Raw genomic sequence first — 16123 nt, forward strand, 5'->3', positions numbered from 1 at the left:
TTCTTGAGGTCCTTGCTCTCCTGGCAAACGAGCTTGGGAGTGACCCTGCCACTCAATATGAACAAAAGCTCATAGGTAGCACTGGCGATCCAGGAAAACCAGTGTGGCACATGAGTGGCCTCAGAGTGTCACAGCCCAAAGCTGGCCATGACACCTAGTATCCTGAAGTCTGAGGCAGTGGTTTGGAGCCCTGAGCCAGGAGTGGCCTGGAAGACCTCTCAAGGGCATGCCAGCCTTACTGACACAGCAGAGCTTCCATCATTCAGAGGACGACTCTCAGAAGACAAAGGGAGCTAAGCTAACTCATCTGAAACTAAACCTGCTCAAATAAGATGAAACTGGAGAGAGAAAACCTGAGCCTATTCCCAGTTCCTGCTGTGATGGTTTAGCCAGCACAAGCACTTTCTTCACAGAGTCTCACAGTAATACAGTCACAACATAAAAGAAAGCACACTCCTGTTTCAAATAGGAATGCTAAAGTAATTCATTTTGGAAATAAAAGCCAAGACCTGGAATAAGGACAAAATCAAACATTTGCCTTCAATTATTTCTACTGCGTAAGTAAATCAGAAGAATGAGGGCTCCGAGCCTGCCCCTTGCCAAAAATGTTAAACTAGGAGTTGGAAGAAAAACTCCACTCAGAGCAGGTTTTATTTCCCTTTAAACTCAAAAGAAAAGTCTGAAATAATTTTTATTTTGAAACTGGTACTGAAACATTTTAATATACCTCTTTGGGTTTTGATGGATAAAGAAAGAAGTTTCAAGCACTATCTTTTGCAAGGTTGCTAAGGAAACAATTTGTGCCCTGAATGATGAGTCAGAACTGTTAAGTGCTGGCTTATGAGACGGAAATTACAGAAATCAAGAGTGGCTACATCTGTACAATGATTTATTAACATAAACATGTTAAGAAATCATTTATTTCTCGACGAAATTCTAGAGTGGTCCTTGGGGGTACATTCAGTTCCTATGAATGTCGATTTTTTAGGTTTAGGGGGTTTATCTGGTTTGGGGAGATGCGCGCGCGCGCGCGCACACACACACACACACACACACACACACACACACACACACAGAGACATGGTGCTGGGGAAGCCTGAGGGCGACAGCCCCACACAGCTGCTCCACCCGCCATGCCTCTTGCACTCTGATCACAGTGTGAAGCTGGTGTGTGGTTTAGGAAATATTCTAGCTTCCACTTCAATCAATTCAATTCTCAAGGTCCTTCTTAAAGCTTTCCAGTCTCTTCAAATAGACTACAAATCATCCACCTAAGAACCTAGAGAACAGAAAACTTCAAAGTTTGCAGCCATAACCTTTCTGGGGGTGCACTTCCTTCTCCTAGGAGACCCAGAAGACCTCAGACAGAAATACCTATACTCCGAGTGACATAAATTCAGGCCCAGCTCAATAAACACCCATTCCAATCCTCAGGGGTGTGAGACTCCACACTTTATAGAACAAGAAAGGAGAGAGCCTTAATTTGAGTTTCCAAAGGTCCTACAAGCTGAGACAAGTACACAAACCTTTCCACGTGGTCACATAAAGGTCTGGGTGACACAAACATAACACGCTGGACAGGTATTCAGGACTTGGTGCAGAGAGACTGGGTTTTAGAGAAGACATTTACAGTCTGAAATTCTGAGATAAAATAGAAGGCTTTATGAAGTCAAGAGAGTTTGGAAAGTAATGAAGGTGTGTGGGTAGACTTAGATTCTGGACTGAAGCAGCAGCTGCACGTTTACTTTTGGGGGTGTGGCGATGAGAGTGACTGTCTATCAGGCAGTTTCTCTGAGTGAAGAGAATACCATATATGGCCAGTAGGTTTGCTAGACAGGGTCAGGAGCAAACGGGGCCATTTCTGAGAAGAGGAGGACCCTCCGGACAGAAGACAGTAAAACCCTTATGGAAAACGTTCTAGCTTTCCAGAGGAGCCAGAGGTGTCTCTGCACAGATTCCAAGAAGTCATATCGCCTAAGTGATGTTCAGGGAATCATGCACTCTGAGCAGGATACAGTAGAAGAATAAACAGCTGCAAGGGTAGGACCATGTTAATAGAAACCATGACTAATGAGACGTGGCTGCAGGGACAGAGCACTGTCAAACACTGTGGACCAGTTATTAGGGAAATGGGATGATAGCAGGAAGTGAGACTCACTTTCTGGAAAGCATGACTACGGTTAACAGCCCCATCATGTCTGGCTTGTTTCTAACTGCCATCTACCCTGAGCTCTGTCTTGTACCTTAAAACTCTTCTGTGATTCAGGAGTTGGGCTTTCAAGGTCGATTAGTTTCTTTAGATCTTCTTCAATGGTGGACTTGGAGGTTGGCTTAGGAGATGCCCGGAGGTCTCTGGTTGAGGCACGCAGCCTGGTGTGGGCTATTTCATTGCCATCGCTCTGATGACGCCTGGAAAAAAAGGGAAGAGATGACAGATACCAACTCAACAAGGTTGGCTCAAGGGCACGATAGGCTCTAAAGAATGTAAGTCAATAGAGAAATATTATGTGGAGAAACAGATAATTACTTCTGCTTATATCAGAATCTACTCATATAAATGCTTACTGAAGAAATAAAACCAATTTGAAACACAAAACAAAATCTGATGAATAAGTCACTCTTTTAAAGAAAGCTATTAGTTTTACTAAGCCAAAATTAGCAACAGATTTACTAAGAGACCATAAGGTATACATCTAAAATGCAACCTTTGCACAAATGAAAACAAAATAATTGAATGAATCATTTAATGTTTTGCTGTACTACCTTGTCAAAAAGTCCTTTATTTTCAGGGGTACTCACTCACTTTCTAATATTCCCTCTGGTGCCTACTGGCCTAGTTAAGAATTACACAGGAAGGCTGTGATTAATATAATCAAAGGGACTAGTATGGTCTTAGCACCAGAGGGGCAATTATTCTGAAGTGTATCCTTCAAACACACTCCTTTTGAGATCTAAGATTCTCAAATCCTAACATTTTGCAATACATCTTGTTTAAGGAACGAGGCAGAGAAATAATTTAAAAAAATATTACTTACGAAGAAACATAATAATCCCACCAACAGACCAACTCCTCCCAACCCCCTAGCCTGGTCTCTTTTGTTGTAAGAGATTACTCCAAGGTTTTCTGTTCTCCATCATGTTAAAAGCAAGCCACCAGTAAGGGAAGCAAAATAACTCTTACTTTCTCGTGTCCATAAACCCCACGGAGTTTATGGTTCCTTCAGGTTTTTTCCATCCAATTAGGTACTTGCTAGTAGCGCCCTGGCGAGGGTAAAAACTCCTAGGACCAGAGGAGGAGGAGGAGGAGGAGGAGAAGGACGGTGCGAGCTGTGAGGGGGCGGTTGGATGAAGCTCTTCTTTAGGTGAACTTCGGGCACTGGTGAAAACCACTGGGCTGGCAGAGTGTCGGGAGCTCATGGTACTGAGGAGAAGCAGGGCAAAGACATGTGTATCTCAGGATCATTATGTCAGCTATGAAAGTGTTGCCCGGGGTACGGGTGATGGCTGGGTTGAACAACAGTTAATTTTTCATGAACTATTAACAGCGATGGCTGGCTGGCCTTCCTGGCTTTCTCACTATAATTTAAATGTCTGCTCTCAAAATGACAGATGGCTACTAGTGCTTAGTCTGCACTTTAAAAAGTAAAAATACTTAAGACTGTCAGGAACACTTTCAAACACACTGTCACCACTGAAGTTTGTCACAGAAGTCTGGCAGTGGCAAGAGACAGGAGAAAGAGAAGCAAAAGGTCTACCATCTCCATGCCTCTGTCTTGCTTTCCTCACAACTAGGGATTGTGATGATGCTCTCTAGGACCAAGCTGAGGAAGGGAGAGGAGACTGAATCAGGGCTACGGCTCTTCAGACTCACATCCAAGGCCAATGGGCACAGGGAGCGCTCCCTCCCCATGGCAGCTGGCATTCGTATCGGCTCTGGAGCCTGCTCATCAATATATTTCAAACATCAGTTAAAGATTACAAAACTAGGGCTGGATGTGGTGGCTTACGCCTTAATCCTACCACTTTGGGAGGCCGAGGTAGGCGGATCATCTAAGGTCACGAGTTCGAGACCAGTCTGACCAACATGGTGAAACCCCGTCTCTAAAAAAAAAAATTATCTGGGCATGGTGGTGTGTGCCTGTAATCCCAACTACTCGGGAAGCTGAGGCAGGAGAATCGCTTGAACCTGGGAAGTGGAAGTTGTGGTGAGCCAAGATCGCACCACTGCACTTCAGTCTGGGTGACAGAGAGAGACTCCATCTCAAAAATCAAAAAGATAATAAAACTAAAGTCTACGTGACTAAAGACTCCAAATTGTAGGGGTTTCAAGAATTCCAGAACAGAAAAAGGCAGGATTTTCAAAATAAGGTATGAGAGTTTTAGTTAACTAAAACTCATATTAAAGGTAGAAGGCCTTTAACTGTAGGATTTTCATACTTCCTGCCCAGTGGTCTCACAGGACCACACTATTTGAGCCTTTCTGAGTTCTCCAGCATGGGGTGAAACCAAAGATGGCTCACTCTTGCTACAATAGACTTTCAGTTATTTTTACTTGAGGTTTAATCAATAGTATGTGGTCCCAAAGCATTCCTCAATGGCACTTTCATTTGTCAAAAATGAACGGTCCTGACCTAAATAAAGTATGGACTTTAGTTAATAATACTGTATCAACATTGACTTGGGGAGGAAGATAACTGAATAGAACCCTCTAACAACTGTCCCTCCACAGGAACACCAAATTGAACAACTATCCACACAATAAGCACCTTCATAAGAATCCAAAATCAGGTGAGCGATCACAGTACCTGCTTGTCACATCATATCAAGGGGAAAGAGTCACTGAAGAGGGTGGTAAAGATGGTCCTGCATCGCCTACGCCCCCTCCCCCACCCCTGGCACAGCAGCTTGGAGAGAGAATCTGTGCACATCAGGGAGGGAGAGGGTGTGGGACTTTGCACTGGAACTCAACTGCTGGCCTGTCACAGTAGAGCACAACACTGAGCAGAATTTTGCTGGCACCCACGGACGGAGCATTTAGACCAGCTCTGGGTCAGAGGGGAATTCTCAGCCAGAGTGGGAGGAAGCTGAGTCCCAGCTGGTTCTGCCACCCAATACCGTGCTATCTTCAGGACTGACCCCGTGCAGTGCCAGCTGTGGTGGCCATGGGAGTGCTTGAATCACCTTCCCCAACTCCAGGCAACCCAGCACAGAGACAGACTACTTCTGAGAGGGAAGAGAGAAGAGACATTGCCTAGCAACCCAGAGAATTCTCCCTTATCTTGCCCAAACCCACCAAGGCAGTGCCTCTTGGAGTTGGTGAGAGTTAAAGCGTTCCTGGACTGAGGGCGCCCCCTAGTGCTGATACATCTACAGTGATCACAAGCTCAGATCACAATAGTCCTATTTGAATACATGGAAAGCCTTCTCCGGAAGAACTGGTACAAACAAGCCCAGGCTGCCAAGATTGGAATAAATACCTAACTCTTCAATGCCCAGACACTGATGAATGTACACAGGCATCAGGAACATCCAGGAAGACATAACCTCATCAAATGAACCAAATAAGGCACCAGTGACCAATCCCAGAGTGACACAGAATTCAGACAGAGAATTCAAAATACCTGTCCTTGAGCAAGTTCAATAAACTTCAAGATATCACAGAGAAGGAATTCTGAATTCTATCAAAAATTTAACAAAGAGATGGAAATAGTAATTTAAAAATCAAGCAGAATTTCTGGAGTTGAAAATTGAATTGACAAACTGAAAAATGTACCAGCTTCTCAACAATGGAATTGATCAAGCAGAAGGAAGAACTAGTGAGCTCAAGACAGGCTACATGAAAATACACAGTCACAGGAGAAAAAAGAAAAAAGAATAAAAAAGAATGAAACATGCCTACAAGAGCTAGGAAATAGACTCAAAAGGGTAAATTTGTTTTTCTTTTTTTTTTTTTTTTTGAGAATCTCCACCCAGGCTGGAGTGCAGTGGCACTATCTTGGCTCACTGCAACCTCCGCTTCCAGGTTTTCTGCTTCAGCCTCCTAAGTAGCTGTGATTACAGGCACCCGCCAGCATGCCCAGCTAATTTCTGTATTTTTAGTGGAGACAGGGTTTCACTATGTTGGCCAGGATGGTCTCAAACTCCTGACCTCAGGTGATCTGCCAGCCTTGGCCTCACAAAAAGATAAGGATTACCAGCGTGAGCCACCGTGCCCGTACTGTCAAAGGGGTAAATCTAAGAGTTATTGGCCCTAAAGAGGATGTAGAGAGAGAAAGAGATCGGGGCACAAAGTTTATTCAAAAGAATAATGAACATTTCCAAACCTGGAGAAAGATATAAATATCAAGGTACAAGAAGGTCACAGAACTCCAAAAAGGTCCAACCCAAATAACACTACTTTAAGCATATATTAATCAAACTCTCAAAGGTCAAGGATAAAGAAAGGATACCTGAAAGCAGCAAGAAAAAAGAAGCAAATAACATAAAAAGGAGCTCCAATACATCTGGCAGCAAACTTCTTGGTGGAAACCTTACAGGCCCACAGAGTGTGGGATAACATATTTAAAGTGCTGAAGGAATACTGATTCTCAAGCTATAACAAATGTACTACGCTAATGTAAGATGACGCCAACAGGGGAAACTTGGTGAGGGGTTTATGAGAACTCTGTCTTTGCAACTTTTCTGTACATCTGAAACTATTTTGATATTAAAAAGTCCCACAATAGGCCAGGTGCAGTGTCTCATGCCTGTAATCCCACGACTTTGGGGGCTGAGGCGGGCAGATAACCTGAGGTCAGGAATTTGAGACCAGCCTGGCCAACATGATGAAACCCTGTCTCTACTAAAAACACAAAAATAGCTGGGTGTGGTGGCACACACCTGTAGTCCCAGCTACTTGGGAGGCTAAGCCAGAATAATCACTTGAACCTGAGAGGCAGAAGTTGCAGTGAGCCTAGATCAATAAACACTGGTGTTCAACATCATCAGTTACCAGGAAAATGCAAATTAAAACCACAATGAAGGACCACTACACACCTACCAGAATGGCTACATTAAAAAGACTTATAATATCAAGTGCCAGAAAGGATGTGAAGCACTAGAGCTCTCATACACTGCTGGTGGGAGTGCTACTTGTTACAACCACTTTGGAAAACTAGTTCAGAGGCTCTACTAAGTTGAACATACGTATATTCTTGACATGGCTATTGTATTCCTAGAAACTCAAAAGAAACACATATGTCTGTGTACCAAAGGACATGTACAAGAATTCTTAGTATTGGCTGGGTACGGTGACTCACACCTGTAATGCCAGCACTTTGAGAGGCCAAGGTGGGCAGATTACTTGAGCTCAGGAGTTTGAGACCAGCCTGGGCAACATGGCAAAACCCTGTTTCTATAAAAAATAAAGAAATTAGCCAGGTGTGGTGGCGTGTGCCTGTAGACCCAGCTACTTGGGGGGCTGAGGTGGGAGGATCGCTTGAGCTCAGGATGTCGAGGCTGCAGTGAGCCAAGTTCACACCACTATACTCCAGCCTGGGTGACAAAATGAGACTCTATCTCAAAAAAAAAAAAAAAAAAAAAAAAAAGAAGAAGAGGAAAAAGAAAAAACAAAGATTCTGAATATCCCAAATTGGAAACAATCCAAATGTTCATCAACAGTAGAGTGGATAAATGAGCTGCTATATTCTCACACTGTAAATATAATATAGCAATGGAGATAAGCTACTGTTACCTGCAACATATGGATAAATCTTAGCAACATAATGTTGACTTAAAGACACAGGACACAAATTAATACAGATAGTATGATTCCATTTATATTCAGTCCCAAAACAGACAAAATAAGGCTATGATTTTCTTAATTTTTGTTTTTGTTTTTGAGACAGGATCTTGCTCCATGGCTCAGGCTAGAGCGCAGTGGTGCAATCATAGCTCACTATAGCCTCAGACTCCTGGGCTCAAGGGATCCTTCCACCTTAGCCCGCCAAGTAGTCAGGACTACAAGTGCGCATGGCCACACCTGGCTTACACATGTATTCTTAAAAAGATAACTGGTTAAATAAGATCAACCCCAATTCCGGTTTTATCTATGAACACAATGGGCTGACACTAGCTTCCAGGTGTGAAATGCCAGTGCACTTCTTTTCACTAGTGGTTATAACTGAGACAGCCCCACTTAACAATTGATTAGATTTAGGCACAAAGGTATGAGAGAAACAAGTGAACAATCCACTGGTATGGCTTTCTTCTTTAATGCACACAACTCACAGCATGAAACTGTGCACTTTCGCACACATGGCCTCTAATTCAGTGGGCCTGTGAGCATCACCTGGGAGCTCTTCTAAAGCATACTTTCTTGTGTTCCAATCCTAGATATTTAATTTAGTAAAGGAGGAATGATGCCTGGAAGATTAGGTAAAATATCCTCCAAGTGTTCACAGCACCTGAGGCCTACTGCTCACTCACATCCAGCTGAATTATACACACTGTTATGACGGTCAAAATCCAGTTCCATATTGTCTAGATGAAGAAGGTGAAGTCGTGGCAGCAGTGTTTCTCAAGCCACAGAATGTGGCCACCTGTATGTACTGATGTAACTGGGGAATCCTGGGCTTGTGTTAGACCTTCCGGAGCCCTAGAAATCTGTATTTTAATACACTTCCAAAGTATTCTCATGTTTTTTTGGGTTGAAGAAATACTGCATTAGCCCCTCAACTCCTCCCACTCTAAAATGAGTCTGTCTCTGGGCACAGCTGTGGGTGGGCTCCTTGCAGCTGCCTGACCGACCCACTGGCCTGAGACTGTATCAAGGGATGTGCACCTATGCACTTCACCTAAGAATCTCTGAAGTGGATTAAATTACAATACAACTAACATGAAGCTATCAGCTTCATACTTTTTAAGGTGAGCTGTGTGGCTGGGCTCTTTCATTATCCTGGAAATTTCATGTTAATTTAATAGGCTTCAATTTCATTTTACTCAGAGAGTTAAATCTCTTCATAGGAATTACATAAGAAGGAAAGAACCAATAATATCTAACAAAAGAGCATTAGATACAACAGGAAATAACAACTGCAATATCTATTACTTTTCTGAATGTATAAGAAGTGAGTTTAACTGAGTATGGTCAAATTGGAATCACTAGAAATTTACTCAAGGTGTCTCTAAATTCTACATGAAGAAACTACTAACTTTAATTTTTCTATAAGCTATAGGGCATTTCTCCTTTCCTAAAAAGGAACAATCTTAGATTCTGTTTGGCCATGTCAGGATGTTAATTTTGAAAAGGAAGAGAGGATACACAAGTACATGATACCCCATGTAAAAGAGGCCGGGTGCAGTGGCTCACACCTGTAATCCCAGCACTTTGGGAGGCCAAGGTGGGCAGATCACGAGGTCAGGAGATCGAGACCATCCTGGCCAACTACTAAAATACAAAAAATTAGCCAGGCATGATGGCATGCACCTGTAGTCCCAGCTACTCCGGAGGCTGGGAGGCTGAGGCAAGGGAATCGCTTGAACCTAGGAGGCAGAGGTTGCAGTGAGCCAAGATCACGCTACTGCACTCCAGCATGGTGACAGAGCGAGACTGTTTCAAAAAAAAAAAGAAAGAAAGAAAGAAAAGAGGCAATGAGGTCACCGAGGATCTGGGACAGCCTGAATCTGTCCAAACTTCTTATCTTGACCTGATGTTCAAATGAAACCACGGACCACATGTGCTGCAACCTGGTGATTTTACATTCCCAGCTATGGCAAAGCTTTATAGGAGGGGATGCTAGATGACCAATCTGCAAAAAAGATGCTACTCTCAGCGGGTGCTGCTTTACAAGGAGGAACTACATCTATTTGCTGACTTTGTGAAGCGATGAGCCACCCAGGATTGGGAAGCCTGAATGTCATCAATCAAAGGCCCTGAGTGCTGAACCTATGAGGTCTGAGGAGACCATTGTGAATTCCTGCATCGTCACTGAGACCATCACATCCTGTGAAAAACATCTGCCAGCCACTGTCTGTGTTGTAGAAAGCTGCTGATGGGAAAACTTGGAGTCATCTACTATTTAGGCATGGCAAGGGGGTTTTAGACAAGCTTGGCCTGATAAAGATGATATTTTCAGGAAGTGGAGAGCAGCAATTAGTCACCTGTCAAATGGCTGTGGCAAAATCTGGGCAAAGGCTGAATGCTGGTCTAATACCAAGGGGAGGAGAGCTGATCGGGTTTCCTGTGATTGCTTGTACAAATAACAAGCCTTTGGGTGACAGATAATGTGGAGGATAATGATTAAGGAGGACTCCTCCCACTGTGTTCAGCACTAGCCAATTCTGTACTCTATTCAATAGAGTATGGAACACAATTTAGAAGACACTAATTCCAAAGGACTGGGGGGAAAACAAACAAGTGAAGTAGGGATGATGAAGTTGACAAAGAAGATATCCAAGTGACTACAGTAAAGAAAAATTGTCCATCTATAAAATGCAGATATTTAACAGTATAAGGGCATACTAACACATACAGCATAGGGAAATGAGTGGCTAGCTATATGCAGCAGCAGAAGCCTCAGGGATCATTGTGGACCAGAAGCTGAAAAGCCTGAAATGCTAAGCTATTTAATCAGGAGCTAACAAGATATCTATGAACATTATCATTTTATTGGGCATAGCTGAGAAGAGTGTCATGTGCAGGTTTTGCATCTAAAAAGGATAAAGAAAAAAAAGCCGGAAGTTTGAGAAGAGAAAATATGATTATAGGATGAAACACACAAAGTGTAGTTCTAAGAGCTGTGGGAGATACCTGCCTGTTAAAAGAAAAGTCACTAGAAAAGTGTTAAGGCAGGTGATGAAGAGTTTACAAAAGGAAATGACAAAAAACCTTTGGTCTTAAAATGACATTTACAGTCTGCAATACATTTGATCATCTTTTTTATTTTCAACAAACATATAAAACAGCCATTTAGTAGGTGGAACAGGACTTTGGTTTGGTGGTACTAGGCTATGCTAATGTGTATGACATGGCACATTACCAGCTGCAGGCTTTATCCATCAGTCACTTAGTTTCTGACCTGCTGTCTATTGTGTAGACTGAACAAGCTGACTGCTGAAATGCAGTTTGCTGGCCAGTGAACTGAAAGATGCAATAGTAAGCCATCTACATGTGTCACCATGTGCTTGTATCTATTTAATTTGTGCACCTTAAGATCCTATGGTGTATTCCATGGCCAATATGCCATCTCCTAGATTACAGATGAGGGACAAGCCAGGTGAAATGGTACAACTGGCCACAGGACACATAGCTGATCAGTGGTAGAACTGAGACTTGAACCAGGGTCTCAGGCTCCAAATCTATTTTCCTTATGTTCCTCTCTCAACTTGCCTGGGGGTAGAGAGCTATACCAAATTTTCCTTCTTTCTTTTTTTGCAAATGAACACCTTATAGTCAATAATCTATGTCCAATAACCAGGTTAAGGCAAAAAGGGCCAACCACATGTTCTCAGAATCTTAGATGTCAAAAGTCTTCATGTTGAGAAAACATTCAGCTCATAAAAAAAATTATTCTCTCTTAATTGTGTATTTGAGCTGTAGCTAGAGGAATGGAATTAAATATTGAAAAGGGAGAGGACTTATTTTATACTGAAATTATTTAGAAGAGTTGTATGGGCCAGGCTCAGTGGCTCATGCTGGTAATTCCTGCACTTTGGGAGGCCAAGGTGAGAGGACTGCCTGAGCATAGGAGTATGAGACCAGCCTGGACAACATGGTGAGACCCTGTCTCTACAACATTATTAAAAATTAGCTTAGCATGGTGGTGCATGCCTGTAGTCCCAGGTACTCAGGAGGCTGAGGTGGGAGGATCACTTGAGCCCAGAAGGTCGAGGCTATAGTGAGCTGCGGGGCCACCACTGAACTCTAGCTTGAGTGACAAAATGAGAGACCCTGTCTTAAAAGACAGAGAGAGAGAGAGAGAGAGAGAGAGAGAGAGGGAGAGAAGTTGAAAATTTTTTTGATTTTTTTTTTAATTCCCCCCCCCCCCCCAATAAAGCAATTGTATGAATTCTCATCCTGGTAGAATGCTTTACATATGACAAAGAATGGGCTCTCAGTCCTTTCTGAATTCCTTTTGGCCTTATGATTTAATGACACGTGGAAGAATTTGGGCTTGCTATATCAACTGAATGAATGGATTAGTTGCTTCATAGAACAAAGCAAAAAAATGTTTTGTTGGTGAGATCTGCATCAAGCATCTGTGGCTTGACAGAGGGCTCATTTTCTCAAGGTTCACTTGAAATTTCTTCCTCGGTGGTTCTCTTTTTCAGTCTTTGAGGTTACTAAAAGTAACTGGTTCTGGATAAAATAACTACTCACCCCCCAAAAGCTGGAAGAGGTGTGCCAAGATTGCTTAGGCCAGATCACCTGGAGTTCTGCTGTGAAACAGCAAGATATTACGTAATCATGAATGTTCACTGTGTACAGTGACACAAAGCAAAAACTGCCAATTAAAATGATCCATACCCACAATCTAGGCTAAGGCAAATAGAGCTAACCACATCTCTTAAGAGAAGTTCTGGTTTTGTTATTTCAGAGGTTGAACTTTCAAATTCTGAGTTAGTCCATAATATTCAGAAAAATAACATTCACATCATAAGGAAAAAATATAAAAGAGAGGCAATTAAATGTTAGTAACTTAAAAAAAAAAAAAATTCCAGGCAGAAAAGATTTAGAGAAGGAAATGTTACAGATAAAGACAACTGAGTAACTTCCAAACAAAGACAGAAGGCATATTTCTCACATACATAGGATGACAACGAGGGTGCAGAGAACAAAATTTAAACACACCAGGGCATACACGGAGGCACACAGACAGCCCAGTGTGCCAGAGTAGCCTGAGGTAGTCCTAATGTTCAATGTAAACCACACATACGAAGGCTTTCTTTTCCTCAACTCTCAAGAAACACAGCTTTTGTGGCAAGAACAGTTAACTTATTAGGTCAACTAGAAAAAGCACATTCATGAAATTGAACTGTGCTGGCAACTGTGGGCAGGCATTTTTCTTGGTCTTTAACCAGTTCTTCCAGTGATAATGTCAGACACTGACCAACATATATCTAGATCCTGACTGATATTTGCAAAGAAACTGTTCTGAAGTTCTTCCTTGTCATACTTGGTAGAGTTTCAAACCTTTTATGTAGACATGACTTTACTACGACTTCATGCTACACAAGGACTCTGTGTATGCTCTCATAACTACACCCATAAGCACTGCAGCTCTGTGCAAATACTGATGCATCTATACAACAACCTTCAAAATAGTGGTTTTCCAGGAGCCAGGAGTTGAGGATTTATGTAACTTTTGAACTGGTTTATTGAGTCATCAGGCAAAAAACATAAAAGAAAAGTTACTCTTTCTTTGTTTTTTTTCAGACAGTGTCTCGCTATGTTGCCCAGATTGACCTCTAACTCTTGGGCGCAAATGATCCTCCTGCCTCAGTCTCCTGAGCAGCTGGGACTACAGGCGCTTGTCACCGTGCCCAGCTAGTTATTCCTATTTGCTCACTGGCATGTATTGAGTTATCAATCTATTATGTTCATGTTGGCACAGCCTATGCAAATATACTTAGGATGAACATATTGGGTGACAAATCCTCTTGTACTGACTGGATGGCAGTAAAAAGGTATACGTGATCACATAAGTGAGTAGTCATTGGCTACAGGTATCTGAGGGGGCCTTAGGGAAGCAAGAGGATGCCAATTTTGAGACCTGGAGAGTGGCGGGCTAACAACCGTGGACACCAAAACAAGTCAGGTCAGTCAGTTACAGAAGAGATGTCTATGTGCAAGCATGAGGTAGGGTTTTTAGCTTTCTCATGTGTGGTCTTAAATTAAGCTCCAACATCTGAAACAGCATTGGTCAGCAGGACTAGAGCATTTTGGACTGACTGAGGAGGTCCTTGATTGCCACACAAACTGGCACTGCCTACTGCCAAGGCCAGAACCCTAAGAAGAAAATGAATGCTGCTGGTATGAACGTCCTTAAATTACTACTATCTTCACCTCTCCTAGGTTTACCACTAATCATTTTTTTTTTCTAGTGGTTCATTTTAAGATTTGAAAGTGAAACAGCCATTACCAAAAAATAAAATAAAATAAATTTTCTCCCTAAATTTCCAAGCTTCACAGATACACATATATTCTAGGGAGCAATAATTTAGAGCAAGTGATAGACTTTTTTAGTTATAGAAAGTTATCAGTATGTGTAATGACATTCAAATATAGCAACTCTATGTAATTACCAACCTGTATTAATGCAGCTCTCATGAGGAGCTACACAAAATCTGCACGATCATCAAGAGGGAAACTAGAGGACAGAGGAGGTAGGAATGGAGCCCAGCCAGAAAGATGCAGTGAAACTTAATCACTGTAATTTAGACTTTGTCACTGAGTCCCAGGTACAAGCTCTTTTAAGCACTGTCAAGACATCTCTACATTAATTGCTGTTCTTGTCTTCTGAGGACACAAACACTCTAATTTGCTGTGATTTTAGTTTTTCTATAGCAATGTGCATTTGGTGGCTAAGTCCCCTTTCCTCCAGAAAAGGCAGGCTGCTAAAGCTCTGATTATCCAACTCACTCTGCCAAGATCAACATACCAAAGTCTCAAAACATCCCTACTTACCACAGTCTAGAAATGTGAATGTGACTCAACAAATGAGTGGGTGAGAAGCTCTGCCACCCTCCCTGAACGGCCACATTCTTCTCTTCTCTAGTAAGTTTGACTTTCAATAGGAGAGTTATTTCTAAAGGATGATTTCAATGATTCCGCATTCTTCTAGTTAGAAGCAGAAAATTTAGATAACCCTTTGAGGCCTTCAGGCAGCTCCAGTCAGCACATTCAGATAATGCAAACTCAGGTGCTTTTTTCAGGGAGCTTTGTTGATCCCCTGGGATCTGTTAGATAATGGGACAGCCGCACATTCTGTGCTTTGGTTTCAGGGGCCCAGCTCTTTCCAACCTCACTCCATGGTGATGCCATTTGAGACAAGATCTCTATAACCAACTTTCTTCTGCCATCACACTGGACCACAGAAATATTTTCAGATGGAAGATATTTTTAAAAAAAGGTGCCCTCTTTTGAAAATGACGGATTGAAAACCAAAGAAATAGGAGTCAAACTAAACTTAAAAACCAGAGAGAAACTCTTCAGATCTGCAAAATGTTCTAAGTCAATGCACAATCTACTCAGATGGGGATGTGCCAAGAACAGCCAGCAAGTGTCTTGTGTGATTCTGTCTATATGGTTATGGCATCTGATGCCCACTTCCTATTCTACTTTGGCAAACACATCTCTTACACCATTTGCATCAAACAATCTACTATCTTAATTGTGGAACAGAATACATAGTACTCAAGAATACTGAGACTACTTTCCCAATTTCATTTTGCTTGGAAGCCATGGAGTTTCCAGACCTATCACCACCATTCTGATATCTGCAATGTGGTAGCAGTAAACAGAAACAACACTCGTGAAAGGCTTCAGCTTCATACCACAGGGCCTGACATTTTAAATGAAGGGAGACTCAATGATAAGTAACGATAGAAACTCCATGAGAAAACAGAATACTTAGGTGGTCAAGTGAAAGGAATCTAAATTAAGTAGAAATTAAGTAGAGGATGTCCTCTCTCCTTAAGGTTATCTGGGGTTTACTGACAGATTATGGGCCTGAATTTCCATTTGAAAAATAAAAACTAAATTAAGCCTCTCTATTATTTTTCTCTTTTCTTTTCTTTTCTCTCTCTCTCTTTCTTTCTTTCTCTTTTTCTTTTTTTGAGAGTCTCACTCTGTTGCCCAAGCTGGAGTGCAGCTGCATGATCTTGGCTCACTGCAACCTCTGCCTCCCGGGTTCAAGCAATTCTCCTGCCTCAGCCTCCTAAGTAGCTGGGATTGCAGGTGCCCGCCACCATGCCCGGCTAATTTCTGTATTTTAGTAGAGATGGGGTTTCACCATGTTGGCCAAACTGGTCTCAAACTCCTGACCTCAAGTGATCTGCCCCCCTCGGCCTCCCAAAGTGCTGGGATTACAGGTGCGAGCCACCATGCCCAGCCTTTACTATTTCTCTTGAGGTCATAATCATA

At 42.3% G+C, this 16123-nt stretch overlaps 1 protein-coding gene across 9 annotated transcripts in view; it reads right to left on the minus strand.

Annotated features, from left to right (window-relative positions):
- Positions 1-16123, minus strand: part of SIPA1L1 (signal induced proliferation associated 1 like 1) — a 416028-nt gene that overhangs the window by 12013 nt on the left and 387892 nt on the right. For all 9 annotated transcript variants that reach the window (XM_026455910.1, XM_026455874.1, XM_026455879.1 and 6 more), the window contains 2 exons: positions 3182-3421; positions 2244-2409 (listed from right to left, as the gene is read on the minus strand). In XM_026455910.1, the coding sequence (XP_026311695.1) occupies positions 2244-2409; positions 3182-3421 (406 nt within the window). The remainder of the gene's footprint in view (positions 1-2243; positions 2410-3181; positions 3422-16123) is intronic.

Source organism: Piliocolobus tephrosceles, chromosome 6 (assembly GCF_002776525.5).
Source record: "Piliocolobus tephrosceles isolate RC106 chromosome 6, ASM277652v3, whole genome shotgun sequence".
Taxonomy (NCBI): Eukaryota; Metazoa; Chordata; class Mammalia; order Primates; family Cercopithecidae; genus Piliocolobus; species Piliocolobus tephrosceles.